This window comes from Cebus imitator, unplaced genomic scaffold (genome assembly GCF_001604975.1).
Source record: "Cebus imitator isolate Cc_AM_T3 unplaced genomic scaffold, Cebus_imitator-1.0 Scaffold136, whole genome shotgun sequence".
NCBI lineage: Eukaryota > Metazoa > Chordata > Mammalia > Primates > Cebidae > Cebus > Cebus imitator.
The window spans coordinates 436,041-455,684 of record NW_016107451.1 but is presented as its reverse complement, the minus strand read 5'-3'; the positions used below and the strand labels follow the sequence as shown (position 1 = coordinate 455,684).

The following is a 19,644-nucleotide window of genomic DNA, read 5'->3' as shown; positions in this document are numbered from 1 at the left end:
GAGGTTGCAGTGAGCTGAGGTTATGCCACTGCACTCCAGCCTGGGCAACAAGAGCAAAACTCCATCTCAAAAAAAAAAAAAAAAAAAAAAAAGACCAAGTCTTTTTCCCCATTAAACATGGTATTTAAGATAATACCTAGCACATAATAGAAATTAACTGTTCTTTATATGTTTGTTGAATTAATAAATTAATTTGTTCAGTGTACTAATGTATTTAATGATTTGTATTTTATCATTATTACATAATCCTACAGTTCCATTACTGTCATTATTCTTTATTTTTATTTCTTAAGAGACAGGGTTTCTCTCTGGCGCCCAGCCTGGAGTGCAGTGCCACAGTCATGGTTCACTGCAGCCTTGACCTCCTGGGCTCAAGCGATCCTCCTGCCTCTGCCTCCTGAGTAGCTGGGACTACCGGTGTGTGCCACGATTCCAGGCTAATTTTTTTTTTTTTTACTTCTTGTAGAGACGGAGTCTTGCTGTGTTTCCCAGGGTGGTCTCAAACTCTTGGGCTCAAGCAATCCTCCCACCTCAGCCTCCCAAAGTGCTGGGATTACAGATGTGAGCCACCATGCATGGCACTGTCATTATTCTTATACATTGATTTGCTTTTCTGGCTAGCAGAGGCCTGCTTATAATTAAATTGGACTCTGTAATATATATAATATAGTGGTTTTTCTGATTACAGCAGGGATTTTTGCTATACCTCTTTTTCACTCTAATTTATATGATTTACTCTTTGTTAGTGGATTATTGTACCAGAGAGTAAAAACCTATAGATAGTTCAGGTACCATCAGGAATCTTCACCATATGAACTGTCTACACCGTGATGCCATGACCTTTTTCAGAATATATGGGTCCCTAGATACTTTGGCTTGGGGACAGTTAAGACTTAGAAAAGTGAGGCTTGGGCCAGGCAGGGTAGCTCACGCTTGTAATCCTAAGACTTCGAGAGGCCGAGACAGGAGGATTGCTTGAGTTCAGAAATTTGAGACCAACCTGGGCAACATGGCAAAACCCTGTCTCTATAAAAAATACAAAAAAAAAGAAAAAAATTTAGCTGGGGTTGGTGGCACATGCCTGTAGTCCCCGCTACTCAGGAGGCTGAGGTGGGGGGATTACCTGAGCCCAGCAGGTAAGGCTGCGGTGAACCATGATTGTGCTGCCACTGTACACCTGCCTGGATGACAGAATAAGACCCTGTCTCAAAAAAGAAAAAAATGTGAAGAAAAGTGAGGCTTGAATAATTGGCAGTTGTTGAGTACCAAAGAAGTATGGTTTACTGGGTTGTCTGTTGTGTTTCGTTCTAATTCCACTATTTCTTACTGACATCAATCATCTTTCTGCGAATTTAGATGGAGTGATAGTGATGGCTTTCAGCTATCATTTGTAGTTAGCTGGGCTCCAGGTCAGAAGAATCATTAAGGATTATAAGATAAATTCCTGCTTATATTTACTGGAATTGCTCTTCAGATAAGGATCTCTAATGAAATAGCAGTTGCCAGAGTGAGCACCTGAGCTGTCACTTTTTCACTCAGGGCTCAAGTTTGTTTTTTGTTTGTTTTTGAGATGGAGTCTCCCTCTGTTGCCCAGGCTGGAGTGCAGTGGCACAATCTCAGCTCACTGCAACCCTGCCTCCCGCATGCAGGCGATTTCCAGCTAATTTTTGTATTTTTAGTAGAGGCAGGGTTTCACCATGTTGACCAAGCTGGTCTTGAACTCCTGACCTTAAGTGATCCGCCCGACTCAGCCTCCCAAAGTGTTAGGATTACAGGCATGAGCCACTGGGCCTGGCCTCAGGGCTCATATTTGAAACCCCAAGGTATGCTTTTTTTTTTTTTTTCCTTTAAAAGAAATTGGATCTTGCTTTGTCACCTAGGCTGGAGTGCAGTGGCATGATTGTACCCTACTGTAACCTTGAACTCCTGGGTGGCAAGCATTCCTCCTGCCTCAGCTTCTCAAGTAAGCATGCACCACCACACCTACCTAATTTTTTTTTATTGCATTTTAGGTTTTGGGGTGCATGTGAAGAACATGCAAGATTGTTGCATAAGTACACACGTGGCAGTGTGATTTGCTGTCTTCCTTCCTCCCCTTCACCTATATCTGGCATTTCTCCCCATGCTATCTCTCCCCAACTCCCCACCCCCCGCTGTCCCTCCCCTATTTCCCCCCAGCAGACCCCAGTGTGTAGTACTCCCCTCCCTGTGTCCATGTGTTCTCATTGTTCAGCACCCGCCTATGAGTGAGAACATGTGGTGTTTGATTTTCTGCTCTTGTGTCAGTTTGATGAGAATGATGGTTTCCATGTTCATCCATGTCCCTACAAAGGACACGAACTCATCATTTTTGATGGCTGCATAATATTCCATGGTGTATATGTGCCATATTTTCTTTATCCAGTCTATCGTCGATGGGCATTTGGGTTGGTTCCAGGTCTTTGCTATTGTAAACTGTGCTGCAATGAACATTTGTGTGCATGTGTCCTTATAGTAGAATGATTTATAATCCTTTGGATATATACCCAGTAATGGGATTGCTGGGTCAAATGGAATTTCTATCTCTAGGTCCTTGAGGAATCGCCACACTGTCTTCCACAATGGTTGAACTAATTTACATTCCCACCAAGAGTGTAAAAGTGTTCCTATTTCTCCACATCCTCTCCAGCATCTGTTGTCTCCAAATTTTTTAATGATCACCATTCTAACTGGCGTGAGATGGCATCTCAATGTAGTTTTGATTTGCATTTCTCTAATGACCAGTGATGATGAGCATTTTTTCATGTTTGTTGGCCTCATGTATGTCTTCTTTTGTAAAGTATCTGTTCATATCCTTCGCCCACTTTTGAATGGGCTTGTTTTTTTCTTGTAAATTTGTTTTAGTTCTTTGTAAATTCTGGTTATCAGCACTTTGTCAGATGGGTAGACCGCAAAATTTTTTTCCCATTCTGTTGGTTGCCAATTCACTCTATTGACTGTTTCTTTTGCCGTGCAGAAGCTGTGGAGTTTCGTTAGGTCCCATTTGTCTATTTTGGCTTTTGTTGCCAATGCTTTTGGTGTTTTGGTCATGAAGTCCTTGCCTACGCCTATGTCCTGAATGGTTTTGCCTAGATTTTCTTCTAGGGTTTTTATGGTGTTGGGTCTTATGTTTAAGTCTTTAATCTATCTGGAGTTAATTTTAGTGTTAAGGTGTCAGGAAGGGGTCCAGTTTCTGCTTTCTGCACATGGCTAGCCAGTTTTCCCAACACCATTTATTATACAGGGACTCCTTTTCCCATTGCTTGTTTTTGTCAGGTTTGTCAAAGATCGGATGGTTGTAGATATGTTGTGTTGCCTCCGAGACCTCTGTTCTGTTCCATTGGTCTATATCTCTGTTTTGGTACCAGTACCATGCTGTTTTGATTACCGTAGCCTTGTAGTATAGTTTGAAGTCTGGTAGTGTGATGCCTCCCACTTTATTCTTTTTGCTTAGAATTGACTTGGCTATGTGGGCTCTCTTTTGGTTCCATATGAAGTTTAAGGTGTTTTTTTCCAGTTCTGTGAAGAAGGTCATTGGTAGCTTGATGGGAATAGTGTTGAATCTGTAGATTACTTTGGGCAGTATGGCCATTTTCATGATATTGATTCTTCCTAACCATGAGCATGGACTATTTCTCCATCTGTTTGTGTCCTCTCTTATTTCGTTGAGCAGTGATTTGTAGTTCTCCTTGAAGAGGTCCTTTATGTTCCTTGTTAATTGTATTCCTAGGTATTTTATTGTCTTTGTAGCAATTGTGAATGGCAGTTTGTTCTTGATGTATAGGAATGCTTGTGATTTTTGCACATTGATTTTGTATCCTGAGACTTTGCTGAAGTTGCTTATCAGTTTCAGGAGATTTTGGGCTGAGACGATGGGGTCTTCTAAATATACAATCATGTCGTCTGCAAATAGAAACAGTTTGACTTCCTCCTGTCCTATTTGAATACCTTTTATTTCTTTTTCTTGCCTGATTGCTCTGGCTAGAACTTCCAGTACTGTATTGAATAGGAGTGGTGAGAGAGGGCATTCTTGTCTAGTGCCAGATTTCAAAGGGAATGTTTCCAGTTTTTGCCCATTCAGTATGATATTGGCTGTGGGTTTGTTGTAAATAGCTTTTATTATTTTGAGATACGTTCCGTTAATACGTAGTTTATTGAGGGTTTTTAGCATAAAGGGCTGTTGAATTTTGTTAAAGGCCTTCTCTGCATCAATTGAGATAATCATGTGGTTTTTGTCTTTGGTTCTGTTTATGTGGTGAATTACGTTACACTTAGCTAATTTTTAAAATTTTCTGTAGAGACAGGGTCTCCTATGTTTCCCAGGCTGCCCTTGAACTCCTGGGCTCAAGTGATCCTTCTGCCTTAGCCTCCCAAAGTGCTGGGAATACATGTGTGAACCACCACACCCAGCCTCATTTTTATTCCTTCACTGGCTTATTCACCACCATATTCCCAGTGCCTGGAACAGTAACTGGCAAGGCGTTTAAAAGGTACTCAGGAAATGGTCCTTCTTAACTCTTTTGTCCATGATAGGTTTCTGGATTGGTTGTCCCACAGGCTCTTGATTATATGTTAATTTCATTTCATTTGGAGGATGATTTTTTATTGCTTTGAATTGCCTCTTCCAGTCAAATTTTATATAAACATCAGTAGCCTCTATTTTAAATAAGACTATGTCAAATACATTTCCACTTAGGTGCAATGGTTAAGACAGCATAAGATTCCAGCACTTTGGGAGGCTGAGGCAGGAGGATTTCATGAGCACAGGAGTTTGAGACCAGGAATGTAGGGACGCCTGTCTCTACAAAAAAAATTTTGAAATTAGGTAGACATGTGTGCCTGTAGTCCCAGCTGCTTGGGGAGGCTGAGACTGAGGCGGGAAGATTGCTTAAGCCCAGAGACGGAAGGCTGCAGTGAGCCGTGATCACCCCACTGCACTCCAACCTGTGTGAGAAGAGTGAGAGCCGGTCTCAGAAAAAAAATAAGCATAAGATTGCTGAGCAGTATATTTTTAAAATATTGGCCATTCTAAGGTTATTGGTGATTAACATTCAACCGTGAAGGTTACTTCAGTGATAGTTGGCATTGTTTGGCTTGTGCAGTTCATGAAACCCTTGTCTGTTTTACCTTTTATACTTTTTTATAAATCTGAAATTTTACTTTTTGTCTCTAAGAGATAATCTTTTAGAGTTATATGTTAATATCTGAAATCAGTGGTATCTGGCAGGTTAATATGGTTGGGAGTGGGTAAATTTATGTTAAAAGCAATGCTGTTTTGGCTTATTTAATTATTAATTTAAAAAGTAGTTTAAAATACATAAAACAGTATGATTTTTGATGTTAGTCGACTTTCATTGTAAGTTGAAAATCGTCATTTGATGTTTATACTAACATCACAGGAAACTTTATCTTTGAAAATGGGTACTACAACTAATAATTTAGAAATAATTTAAATTTTAAATGAAATCTTTTTTTTTTCTCTCTTTCTCCTTAGGTGGAATGAATCTTACTTGTTGAATATCTTCTGATTACTAGTTGGATTCATTTGTAAAATAATCTTTTCCCCTGTGTGGAAGACACTGAGTGGCATATTTAAATTATAAGTCCACGGATTGAAAAGCTTTTTGATTTCCCAAAGGAGGGACATACCACTGTATCAGATAAGCTTGACATTACAGCCAAGATGGTGCTGTCCCAGAGACAACGAGATGAACTGTAAGTTTCCTTGTTTTGTACTTTAAAACAAAGTGGTAAATTAAAATTTAGCTTTGGGAGGTCTCTTCTAAGCTTAAAACTATTTTTACGATGTTCCAATATTGGTTTAGGCAGCTTGGTCTGATTTTAAAATGGAATTTTATTATGATATAGCATTATTAGTGTTTCTTCTGAGAAGGAGTTTTGCTCTTATTGTCCAGGCTGGAGTGCAGTGGCACCGTCTCAGCTCACTGCAGCCTCTGCCTTCTGGGTTCAAGCAATTCTCCTGCCTCAGCCTCCCAAGTGGCTGGGATTACAGGCGCCTGCCACCATACCCAGCTAATTTTTGTATTTTTAGTAGAGATGGGGTTTCCCCAGGTTCGCCAGGTTGGTCTCCCAACTCCTGACCTCTGGTGATCTGCCCACCTCTGTTGAGATTTACTTGGGGTGGTTGGCAAAATATTACAGAAAATATTTAGGGAAAGTTGTAGATTATAGTGGAAGGCCAAAAGGTCTGAAACTATAATCAATAATTTACCCTAAATATTTTCTGTAATATTTTGCCAGCCGCTCTGAGTAAATCTCAACAGGCCTCGGTCTCCCAAAGTGCTGGGATTATAGGTGTGAGCCACCGTGCCTGGTCATGATAAAGCATTATTTACCCTTGTGACTTGATTATGTGTAAGTTTAACATGAAACAGACAAGTCAGTTGGGATAAGTTTTACCCTAAGCTTATCTTTTAAATATGTTATGTCCAACAGGAAGTTAGGTGCTTCAGGGCTCTCCTGAACCTTTTTTTTTGGTCTGGAATTTATGCCTTAGAAAAATGAAAGCTGGCTGGGCGTGGTGGCTCATGCCTGTAATCCCAGCACTTCGGGAGGCCAGGTGGGCAGATCACAGGGTGGAGTTGGCAGTGAGCCGAGATCACACCACTGCACTCCAGCCTGGTCAACATAGCGAGACTCTATCTCAAAAGAAAAAAAGAAAAATGAAAGTCATTTTATTCTTGTTATTGCTGATGCCTTTTCTTTGCCTTGTGTTTCTTTTATCATCCAATGGCCATTACAGGATTTGAACTTTATGAGGTGGCTAATATAATAATTGCAGATACTTTAGTGAGAGAGGTGTGAAATGGCTTGACCACTTCTGTTTTATAGTATTCCATTTTTGTAGGTGAAGAACATGGGGATTTTCCACTCCCACTGTTTCACTTGAGTAGCCTTAAAAAACAAAAAGAAAAAAAAAATGAGGGGAAAATGTAGCTTTATGTTATCATTTTTTTTTCCCTAAAGACAGAGTCTTGCTCTGTCGCCCAGGCTAGAGTGCAGTGGTGCAGTCTCGGCTCACTGCAGCCTCTGCCTCCTGGGTTCAAGCAATTCTCCTGCCTCAGCCTCCCCAGTAGCTGGTACTACAAGCACCCACCAGCACACCCGGCTAATTTTTGTATCTTTAGTAGAGATGGAGTTTCACCATCTTGGCCAGGCTGGTCTCAGACTCCTGGCCTCGTGATCCACCCGACTTGGCCTCCCAAAGTGCTGGGATTACAGGAGTGAGTATGTTCTACATTAAAAAAAAAAAATTCTGTGGCTTTTCAACCATTTGTATTTGGAAGTAATTTCAAATTTATAAAGCTGCAAGAATAACACACAGAATACTAATATTTTATGAAATACACCTATTGTTAATATTTTATACCATTTGCTTTATCATCTGCACTTTGTGTGTTGGGGTGTGTGTGTGCAGTACACAATAGGCTTTTCTTAAACCATTTGAGAGTAAGTTGCACATATCAAAGAAATACCCTTTCCCACAAATAAATAGTCAGTTCCTGATAATAAGGATATTCTATTTATATAGCTAGCAATTTCATTAAATTTAATCTTTCGTGTTCCAGTTTTGTCAGTAGATTCCACAGTGTTCTTGCTGGCACTTCGTTACTCTCGTACATCATCCAGTCCAGGATCCGGTATTGCATTTAGCCCTCGTGTCTTAGTCACATTTCATCTGGAACAGTTGGTCAGTTTTTGTCTTTTTTCTGACATTGATGTTTTTGAGGAATAATCTTTTTTTTAAAAATAGAGTATTTCTCGTACCGTACTTGTCTAATGTTTCCTTATGATTAGATTCAGGTGATGCATTCTTGGCCAGTGCACTGAATAAGTAGTTTGTATTCTCTCTCCCTCTCTCTCTCTTTTTCTTTCTCTCTCTCTCTTTCTTTTTTTCTTTCTTTCCTTTCTTTTTCTCTTTTTTATTTCTTCTTTCTTTCTTTCTTCTTTTTCTTTTTCTTTCTTTTTTTCCCTCCCTCCCTCCTCCCCCCCCCTTCCTTCCTTTCGTTCGTTTCATTTAGAGAGACATAATGGTCCTCTGCCCCTCAATTTTCATCCTTAGCCAAAATGATTGATTTTTCCACTGTATAGTTACTGTTCTTTTCCTTACCACGAATAAATGGGAAGTACTTTAAGACCATGCAAACATTCGTGTTTTCAAGACCAACCTGGCAACCTGGTGAAACCCCACCTCTACGAAAATACAAAAATTAGCCAGGTGTGGTGGCACATGCCTGTGGTCCCAGCTACTCAGGTGGCTGAGACAAGAGGATTGCTTGACCTTGGGAGGTTGGGGGTGCAGTGAGCCATGATCATGCCACTGCACTTCAGCCCGGCAATAGAACAAAACCCTGCCAGAAAAACAAAAGTGTTCATCAAGCAAATAAAATTTACCTTATGATAAGATTTAAATGTAAATCTGGGGCCGGGTACAGTGGCTAATGCCTGAATCCCAGCACTTTGGGAGGCCGACACAGCGGATCACTTGAGGTCGGGACCTGGAGACCAACCTGGCCAACATGACGAAACCCCATCTCTACTAAAAATACAAAAATTAGCCGGGCTTGCTGGCAGGCCCCTGTAATCCCAGCTACTTGGGAGGCTGAGGCACAAGAAACACTTGAACCTTGGAGGCAGAGGTTGCAGTGTACCAAGGTTGCGCCACTGCACTCCAGCCTGGGTGACAGAGGTAGACTCTGTCTCAAAAAAAAAAAAAAAATTATATATATACAAATATATAAACAGCTAAGCAGTTGAGATTAAAATAAAACTTAGGAACTGAAGATAGCAGTAATAATGAGGGTCCTGATAACAAAAGCCTGTCAGATCCAGCCAACATAGCCTACAGAAGATACACAGTCTTCAGTGAATCTTTATAAAAACAAAGACAGAAAATGAACTATGCGTTCAGTATAAGAACAAGAATGACAAGTCTTCAGAAAGGAGGAGGGAAGACTTAATAATTAATAAAAGCAGACCTTAATAAAATAGAAAATAGTTCCATAAGCTTAATTGGTAAAACCAAAAACTAGCTTTTAAAAAAGAACATGTAAAATAGACAAAACCATTTGAGTCAAGAGAAAAGATATAAATGAAGTATATAGGAATGGGAAATTCAACGTAAAATGAACTCAGATGATCTTCAAACTTATGAGAGTACTCTATCCTGTTAAATTTGAAAATTTGCTGGGCTCAGTGGATTACTTGAGGTCAGGAGTTTGAGACCATCCTGGCCAACATGGTGAAACCCCATCTCTACTAAAAATACAAACATTAGCCAGGTGTGGTGCCACGCCCCTGTAATCCCAGCTACCAAGGAGGTTGAGGCATGAGAATCACTTGAACCCGGAGGCAGAGGTTGCAGTGAACTGAGACCGTGCCGCTGCACTCCAGCCTGGGCAACAGAATAAGACTGTTTCTCAAAAATAATATAAAATTGGAAAACTAAATGACCTGTGTGGGTTTTCTAGGAAAATATATGATAATATTGGTTCAAGAAATAGTAGGTAAGTTGAATAGATTGTTAAATATAGAGGACATTGTAACGTTAGTTGAAAGACTTCAATCCCAGGCAGTTTTTAAGCCTAGATGATAATTTTTTCCAATCTAGTAAAGACCATTTACTTCCCAGATTATTTGATCATTTCCAGAACGTAGTTAAAGGTAGTAAATTTAGGAGCTTATTTTATAAGGCTGGCACTACCTTTGCAGGAACACTGGGCAAGCCACCTGGTGGTGGCTCATACCTGTAACCCCAGCACTCAGGGAGGCTGAGGTGGGTGGATCTTTTGAGGCCAACATGGTGAAACTCTGCCTCTAGTAAAAATACAAAAATGTGGCTGAGTGCGTTGGCTCACTTCTGTAATCACAGCACTTTGGTAAGCTGAGGCGAATGGATCACCTGAGGTCAGGAGTTTGAGGCCAGCCTGGCCAACATGGTGAAACCCTGTCTCTACTTAAAAAAAAAATAAATAAATAACCGGACATGGTGGCAGGTGCCTGTAATCCCAGCTACTTGGGAGGCTGAGGCAGGAGAATCGCTTGAAACTGGAAGCTGGAAGGCAGAGGTTGTAGTGAGCCAAGATCGAGGCACTGTACTCCAGCCTGGACAACAAGAGTGAAACTCCGTCTCAAAAAAAAAAAAGAAATACTAGGTACGTTCCTATTAAAGTCAGCAACAAACTAAGAGTTCCTGTGTCTCTACATCTGTTTAAGTATATATTTGAGATTTCAGCTCATGTAGTAAGGCAACAAAAATAATCAGAAATATTGAAAAGGAAGCAACCAAACATTTATAGGTGCAAGCATCTACATAAACCTAAGAGAATCAACAGTTGGAATTAATAGGTTTAGGGCCAGACAGTTTGGCTCACATCTTGTAATTCAAGTACTTTTGGATGCTGAGGCTGAGGAAGGAGAATCGCTTGCACCTGGGAGGTGGAGGTTGCAGTGAGGTGAGATCATGCCACTGCACTCCACCCTGGGCAACAAATCGAGATTCTGTCCCCTTCAAAAAAAAAAAAAGAATGGGTTTACTACAATGACCCAAAATAAGATGGCATCAAAAATAAACTGTTCCTGGCCAGGCGAGTAGATCACCTGAGGTCAAGAATTCAAGACAGCCTGGCCAATATGACGAAACCCCGCCTTTGCTGAAAGTACAAAAATTAGCCAAGCATGGTGGAACACGCCTACCTACTTCGGAGGCTGAAGCAAGAGGATTGCTTGAACCTGAGAGGCGGAGGTTGTGGTGAGCGGATATCCTGTCAGCCTCAGCAACAGTAAGGCTCTGTCTCAAAACAAACAAACTGTTCTTGTTAATGGATAATGTAGTAGAAAAGATTTTTTTTTTTTTTTGCCTTGTTTCTGGATGGAAAAGTCAGTATTGGACAGCTGTCACAACTCTCAAATAATTAAATGCAATCCAAATCAAAATTCAAACTGAATTTCTCATTAACTTGACCATCTTGATCTTAAAAGTTATTTGGAAGAGAAAATAGGTAAGAAAATATTTTAAATGATAATGGGAAAGAACTTGAATCTATCAGATATTCAAATATTATTGTAAAATGTGGAATAAGCAAATAGGTTAGGGGAACAAAGTTCAAAGACATTCCTCCTTATGAAATTTAGCATGGGATAAAGGTGGTATTATTAAAAGCCTGAATATTGAGCGTATACCGAATAACAGTATAAAGTGGTAGAGAAGATACAGCCTTTGGGTAGAGATGGACTTCCTTAAGGTATAAAATGTAGAAACCAAAGGAAGATTGCAAGTTTGACTGTATCAATATATAAAACTTCCGTGTGAAGAAAGGCCTCAAAACAGGTCAGGCACTGTGTCTCAGGTCTGGAATCCTAGCACTTTGGGAGTCTAAAGCGGGAGGATTGCTTGAGGCAGGAGTTTGAAATTGGCCTGAGCAACGTAGGTGCAAGATTTTATCTTTACAAAAAAAATTGTTTAAAAAGTAGCCAGGCGGCCAAGCACAGTGGCTTAGGCCTGTAATCCCAGCACTTTGGGAGACTGATATGGATGGATCACCTGAGGCTAGGAGTTTAAGACCAGTCTGACGAACAGGGTAAAACCCCACCTCTACTAAAATACAAAAAATTAGCTGGGCTTTGTGGCGCATGCCTGTAGTCCCAGCTACTCACGAGGCTAAGACAGGAGAATTGCTTGAACCCAGGAGGTGGAGGTTGTAGTGAGCTGAGATTGTGCCATTGCACTCCAGCCTGGGCAACAAAAGTGAAACTGTCTCAGAAAAAAAGAAAATGAAAAAAAAATCTGGCATTCTGGCATAGTGGCACACGCGCATAGTCGTGACTACTCAGGAGGCTGAGGTGGGAGGATCACTTGAGCCCAGGAGTTCAAGGCTGCAGTAAGCCATGATGGCACTACTGCACTCCAGCCTGGGTGACAGAATGAGACCTTGTCTGAGGGGAAAAAAAAAAAGTTATTCTAGAAATAACCAGTAGAAAAAAATGAGAAAAAGTAGTATAAATGCCATTCACAAACAAAGCAAATTGAAAAATTGGGTGGTAAACATATGAAAATGTTTGCCTCTAAACAAAACAAGATTTAGTTGTCTCCTGAGATTGTCCAAAACGAAAAAAATACCAGTGATAGCCTTTGATAGCAAGAGTGTGGGAAATGGGTTGTTTCAGATACTGGTAGTAGGAGTACAAATTGTTACAGTTTCTTTAAAGAGTAGTTTGGGAGTCCTCCCTTCCAGCTCTTGAGTATCAGGAATTATTGACACATGCCACTATGCCTAGCTAATTTGACAGTATCTATTAACATGTACTGTGTGTTCTTCATCTGACAGTGTGGAGAACTTTTTCAGCACGAATGTGGTCATTTCTCTAGGGATAGCTATATAAAAGGATGTTTATTGTATTGCTTATATAGTAAGAAACTGATTAATAGTCCAAAGAATTCATCTTTCAGCAGGGATGTGTTAAATATGCTACATTCATTTTATGAGTTACTGTACAGCATTTAAAAGAATATGGAGTGTGTGTGTGTGTGTACATACAAGAAAACACCTCTGAGATCTGTTGTTAAATAATCAAATTGCTAAATGAGGTGGTATGATACATTTATGTTAAACATTCCTCCCCTACAACTGTTTGTTTCTTTTATGCCTATGTCTGTAGAGGCACAGATAAAGGCCTGAAAGGAAACACACTAAAATGTTAACAGTGGTTGCCTCTGAAGAGAGGAATGAGATTATATAAAGGTGAAACAAAGGAGATTCTTGATGGTGTAGCTTCAGTTTTTTGGCCAGTGTATTGTATAAATAAAAGGAAAATTTTAGCTGGGTGTGATGGCTCACACCTGTAATCCCAGCACTTTGGGAGACCAAGGTGGGAAGATTGCTTGAGCCTAGGAGCTCAAGGTTTCAGTGAGCTGTCATCACACCATTGCACGCCAGCCTAGACAACAGAGCCAGGCCCTGTGTCAAAAAAACAAACAGAACAAAAGTAAAATTTTAATGGCTTTTCTTTTAAACAAAGAAACTATAGATAATCACTATTACTTGGCATCATAGGTTATCGTGGAGAAGTGTTAGGTCAGCCTGATGTTTCTCTATTCTTGTCTGTTTAGGTATCCATGATATTCTTTTTCTTGCATTTATCCTTCCTCAAGCCAGATTTTGGATATAAATTCTGAATCCATTTTGGGGTTATAGTATGTGTACCTTTCCTGCTGCAGAATTGGTTCTTTATTTTAGAAAAATTTTCTGTATTATTTACTTATTTCTATATTTTTGAGACAGCATCTCATTGTTACCTAGGCTGGAGTGCAGTGACAGGATCTCAGCACAGTGCACCCTCAACTTCCCAGGCTCAAGCATTACCCCCACCTCATTCTGGGACTACAGGTGCGCACCACCATTCCCAGCTAATTTTTTTGTTGTATTTTCTTTGCAGAGATGGGGTTTTGCCATGTTGCCCAGGCTGGTCTCAAACTACTGGGCTCAAGCGATCCACCCACCTCAACCTCCCAAAGTGCTGGGATTACAGGTATAAGCCACTGCACATGGCCTCATTTATTAAATTTGTGTATGATAATACCATGTTTTCAGGGATTCCTTTTATTTTTATCTATTTTTAGTTTGATGTCACTTTTGGTTTCTAGAGAGTATAGTTCATTCATCTGTAATTTTCTGCTGCTTCCTGGGGGTTTATTCTTCTCTAAAGCAGACTTTCCTCTCACTTTTACTTGCTTTGTTACCTTTTCACCTCCCCTCTTAGTAAAGTCCTCATGGGCTCCATGTGGCATCCTTCCTTCTGACTAATCATCTTTGGATATAATTCTGTTTGTAGAAAAGAACGACTATGGTAAAGTGGCTTGAAATTGGGTGTGCTCTCTTGGAACATCTTTCTGCTGTGTAGTGCTGTCCTTTGCCCTAGGGCATGTGGCCTTTTAGCTTTTCCCAGGTTCTCAGGTAAAGAGGCCTTCCAAAGTGATCTTCCAGCATTGTTTTGTATACTTTCTTGTTTATCTCTGTTAGCTAGTCCTGGCCAGTAGGCTAATTTTCTTAGCCTTTCTCTTAACCTTCCTTGACCTATAGACAGTTTTCTGTTTTACCCCCAATCTTTCATCTGTTTTTTATTTTATTTTTTTCATTCTGAGGTGCTATTGATTGTGTAACATATACTGACTTACTACTCGTGAGCTCAAGCCATCCACCCAACCTTGAGCCACTGCACCCACCTCAGGGACTAAAATTTAATGAAAAAGACTCCCTGATACGTATATGCCTATCCCAAACTTTGAAAAGAGATATTCTTAAGAAACTAATAGGTTAATATTGGCCCTTAACTCATGGCATGGTCCTAAAACAGAAGATCTGGAATAATTTGTGGTATACTTAATAAAAATTTCCTGGGTTTCTTGTGTCAACACGTGCTTGGCTAAGCTAGGACATGCTGAAGATGCAGTCAACTGAATCCTTGATACTACAGGTACGGTTTCCCCTGGATAACTCTGTGTCAGAACAGATAACACCGATTCTGACCTTAAAACATACTTTCTTGATCCCTAAGTGTTAAACGTCACCTGTTAAATACATAGCTTTATGTATTTGACAAACAGCTTTAAATACATAGCTAGAACATTTAGAACTGTTTAAAATGTATTTTTTCACCAACCTGATGCTTTTGAACAAAAAATAAATACAAAGTGATAATTAAGACAAACTGTGGGCTAGGTGCTATGGCTTATGCCTGTAGTCTCAGCACCTTGGAAGGCTGAGGTAGGTGGATTGCTTGACCCCAGGAGTTTGAGACCAGCCTGAGCAACACAGCTAAACCCTGTCTCTGCAAACAATACAAAAATTAGCTGGGCCTGGTGGCGCCCACCTGTGCTCTCAGCTACTTGGGAGGTTTCAGTGGGAGTCCTGGGAGGTTAAGGCTGCAGTGAGCCATGATCCAGCCTGGGCTACAGAGCAAGACCCTGTTTCAAGAAAAAACAAAAACCAAAATACCTGTAATCCTTTCAATGTAAGAAAAATTGGAAAATACAGGGAAAGAAAGAACATAGTTCCAGATCCCACCTGCAGGCAACCCAGTGTTACTGTTATGATCAGAAAATGCTCCCTCCAGATTTTCCCACCTCACTTAAAATTTTTTTCAGAGGGCCGGGCGTGGTGGCTCAAGCCTGTAATCCCAGCACTTTGGGAGGCCGAGGTGGGTGGATCACGAGGTCAAGAGATCGAGACCATCCTGGTCAACACGGTGAAACCCCATCTCTACTAAAAATACAAAAAATTAGCTGGGCATGGTGGCGCGTGCCTGTAACCCCAGCTACTCGGGATGCTGAGGCAGGAGAATTGCCTGAACCCAGGAGGCGGAGGTTGCGGTGAGCCGAGGTCGCGCCATTGTACTTCAGCCTGGGTAAATGAGCAAAAACTCCGTCCCAAAAAAAAAAAAAAAAAGTTTTTTTTAGATTAAAAAGGGGGATATCTTTGCAGAAGTATGAGGATTACATATAATACATGTAAAATGTTTGTCATAATACCTGCTATGAAGTAAATGCTTAATACACTTTAGCTGCTTTTGCTATACATAATGTTCAATTAACTGGTTTTTGTTGTTGTTGTTGTTGTTTTTCTCCTTGAGAAGGAGTCTCGCTCTGTTGCCCAAGCTGGAATGCAGTGGCATGAGCTCAGCTTACTGCAATCTCAGTCTCTTGGGTTCAAACAGTTCTCCTGCCTCAGTCTCCCGAGTAGCTGGGATTACAAGTGTGTGCCACCACACACAGCTAATTTTGTATTTTTAGTAGAGACAAAGTTTCACCATGTTGACCAGGCTGATCTCAAACTCCTGACCTCAAGTGGTCTGCCTGCCTCAGCCTTCCAAAGCGCTGGGATTACAGGCATGAGCCACCACATCTGGCCCAATTAACTGTTTCCTCAAGATTTTATTTTTTTCTCATTAAAAATTTCAGGAATTGGAAATTCCTGACTCACATCTGACTCACGCCTGTAATCCCAACACTTTGGGAGTCCCAGGTGGGTGGATCACCTGAGGTCAGGAGTTCAAGACCAGCTTGGCCAACATGGCAAAACCCCATCTCTACTAAAAATACAAACGTTGAGCCAGGTGTGGTGGCATGTGCCTGTAAGTCCCAGCTACTCAGGAGGCTGAGACAGGAGAACCACTTGGAAGGCAGAGGTTGCTGTGAGCTGAGATCACCCCATTGCACTCCAGCTTGGGTGACTCCATCTCAANTTGAGACAGGGTTTTGCTCTTGTTGCCCAGGCTAAAGCGCAGTGGCACTCTCTTGGCTCACTGCAACCTCTGTCTCCTGGGTTCAAGCGGTTCTCCTGCCTCAGCATTCCAAATACCTGAGATTACAGGCACACACCACCATGCCCGGCTAATTGTTGTATTTTTAGTAGAGTCGGGGTTTCACCATGTTGGCCAGTTTGGTGTCAAACTCGGGACTTCAGGTGATCCGCCCACCTTGGCCTCCCAAAGTGTTGGGATTACAGGCGTGAGCCACTCCACCCAGCCTGTCTTTTAAACTTTAAAGGTTTGATAATGATGGAACCTGTAATCATATTGCCTATATTGTCACTTTCTATGCAGTGACGATTGTTTCTAACTATTGCCCAAAAAAAAAAAAAAGGCCCTCTGTGTCTTCAAAGGAGGATTAAATTCTTCTCAGTTTGTGTTATTGTTTGTTTTTTTGAGATAGTGTCTGGCTCTGTCTCCCAGGCTGGAGTACAGTGGCTCAGTCTCAGCTCACTGCAGCCTCCACCTCCAAGGCTCAAACCATCCTTGTATCTCAGCCTTACAAGTTGTTGGGACTACAGGTGCGTGCCACATGCCTAGCTAATTTTTCTATTTTTTTGTAGAGACGGGGTTTTGCCATGTTGCCCAGGCTGGTCTCAAACCCTGGGCTCTAGCAGTCTGCCTGCCTCAGCGTCTCAAAGTGCTGGAATTACAGGTGTGAGCCACCCTGCCTGGCTTTTTTTATTTTTATTTTTTATTTTTATTTTTTTTTTAAAGAGACAGGGTTCAGGCTGGAGTGGTGCAGTGGCATGATCATAGCTCATAACTCTTGGGTTCAAACAATCCTTCTGGATTGGCCTTTCAAAGTGCTGGGATTACAAGTGTGAGCCACCATGCCTAGCCTGTGTTAGATCTTTTTATTCTTTGGAAATTTTTGATTTCCAGAATGAAATTGCTGATTATTTAAAATATATATATATGTTAACTTTTTTTTAGGAGTGAAATGTAGGCATCTGTAAAGATGATAAAGATATGATCAAGATGAAAATTGTTGACTTTCTGTAGAATTTATACAAAGCCTTTGTACATGCCACATCACATTGCATTTCAGCGAAAGATGGAGGGTATTCCAGAGAGTTCTATTAGAAAGAGAAAACACATGTAGGCCAGGCACGGTGGCTCTCTCCTGTAATCCCAGCACTTTGGGAGGCTGACTTCAGGCGGATCACCTGAAGTCAGGAGTTCAAAATCAGCCTGGCCATGTGACAAAAACCGGTCTCTACTAAAAATATAAAAATTAACTGGACGTAGTGGCATATGCCTGGTAATCCCAGCTACTTGGGAGGCAGAGGTTGCAGTAAGCTGAGATTGCGTCACAACCCTCCAGCCTGGGTGACAGAGCGAGACCCTGTCTCAAAAAAAGATAAAAGAAAACACATTGTAGAAGAGGAAAGCAGAGGCTGGGCATGGTTGCTCGTGCCTGTAATCCCAGCACTTTGGGAGGCCGAGGTGGGTGGATCAGCTGAGGTCAGGAGTTTGAGACCAGCCTGACCAACATGAAGAAACTCTGTCTCTACTAAAAAAATAAAAAATTAGCTGGGTGTGGCGGCACATGCCTGTAATCCCAGCTACTCAGGAGGCCAAGGCAGGAGAATTGCTTGAACCCAGGAGGCAGAGGTTTTGGTGAGCTGAGATTGTGCCATTGCACTCCAGCCTGGGCAACAGAGTGAAACTTCATCTCAAAAAAAAAAAAAAAAAAAAAGAAAAAAAATAAATGCATAAAAAAAAAAAAAAAAAAAAAAAAAAGTCAATATGAGGTAATAAATTCTAAGTTTTTTGTTTTGTAAACCTTGCTTCTCTCAAATTATTTTCCCAAAAAGCCTTAAATGTTTTCCATAGCAATTTTGATTTGGGAATGGAATAAGTGACTTGATGGACAGTGCCATATGCCTTTTCTCATATCCTACGTCTTAATTTGGCCTTTTCCCCAGTTTCCCCTGGTGTTATCATCTTGTATTGATGTGGTATATTTATTATAATTGATGAGTCAACACGGATACATTATTACTAACTAAAGTCCATAGTTGACGCTGGGGTTCATTCTTTTTGTTGTATATTCTCTTGGTTTTGACAAATGCTTAATGTTACATATCTATCATTACAGTATCATACAGAATAATTTCACTGCCCTAAAAATCTCAGCCTCCACCTATTCATCCCTCCCTGCCTCCCTAAACCCTTCATATTTTTACTCTTTCCATAGTTTTGTCTTTTCCAGAAAATCACAATTATATAGCATGTACCCTTTTCACACTGGCTGCTTTGACTTAGCAATCTGTATTTAACATTTCTCCATGTCTTTTCATGACTGTAATTTTTATTTTATTTTATTTGAGATAATCTTGCATTGTCACTCAGGCTGGAGTGTGATAGCTTGATCTCAGCTCACTGCAACCTCTGCCTCCTGGGTTCAAGCGATTCTCCTGCCTCAGCCTCCTGAGTAGCTGGGACTATAGGCACGTGCCACCATGCACAGTTAATTTTTGTATTTTTAGTAGAGACGGGTTTGACTGTGTTAGCCAAACTCCTGACCTCGTGATCCGCCCACCTGGGCCTCCCAAAGTGCTGGGATTACAGGTGTGAGCCACTGCGTCCTGCCGACCGTAATATATTTTTAAGCTGGTTTTTTGTTTGTTTGCTTGCTTGCTTCAAAAAACTGACCTCTGCAGTTAGTTGAGGTATTCAGGTTTCTCCTATGAACATATGTGAACATTGTATGTATTTAGTATTCATTGGAAAGTGGTTATTCCCGGGCCTTTGCAAAACTAAGTGAAGATCTGCACCCGCCTGCACATTTCACATGGTAACAGGAATATACTATAGCTGCACATGTTCCTGCAGTAGATGCCAGACAAGTTTTAGGGCTTAAAGATTTGGGTAGTTTTCGCCTGACTTGGGGATCTATAGTAAGACATGAAAGTAATTTTTAGATCTTGTTAGTGACTCAGCTTTCAAATAGGTATTTTCCACTCCTTTTAAAATCTTCTGGCTCAGTTTAATTGAAGAATACTCTGAGACTGCAAGTTGAGCTGTTTAAATCCAGGTACTGTTTGCACTGCTTACCTATGTGAATTTGAATTTTATCATCAGGCAACAAAAGCAAAGTACATGAATGAATTGGAACATAAGGTTGAAATAAGACTGTAACCTTAATTTCAAATGTTTGTATTTGTAAAAACAGCTATATATTTTCATTGACTGTCAAAGTAACTATATACGTTTAAACATAAACTATTTAATATGCTGCCTCTGTCTATCCTACATGTTGAGGTCCCTGTTGTCTTTTAAACTTTTTTTTTT

General features: G+C 40.7%; 1 protein-coding gene across 2 annotated transcripts in view; it reads left to right on the top strand.

The window, feature by feature from the left end:
* Positions 1–19,644, top strand: part of PAFAH1B1 (platelet activating factor acetylhydrolase 1b regulatory subunit 1) — a 107,811-nt gene that overhangs the window by 52,563 nt on the left and 35,604 nt on the right. The window contains exons 1-2 of one of the 2 annotated variants that reach the window (XM_037743153.1): positions 4,407–4,508; positions 5,513–5,733. In XM_037743153.1, coding sequence (XP_037599081.1) covers positions 5,702–5,733 — 32 coding nt within the window. In that variant the 5' untranslated portion in view covers positions 4,407–4,508; positions 5,513–5,701. Of the gene's footprint in view, positions 1–4,406; positions 4,509–5,512; positions 5,734–19,644 lie in introns of those variants that run through there. The other variant, XM_017541623.2, reaches the window with a different exon arrangement.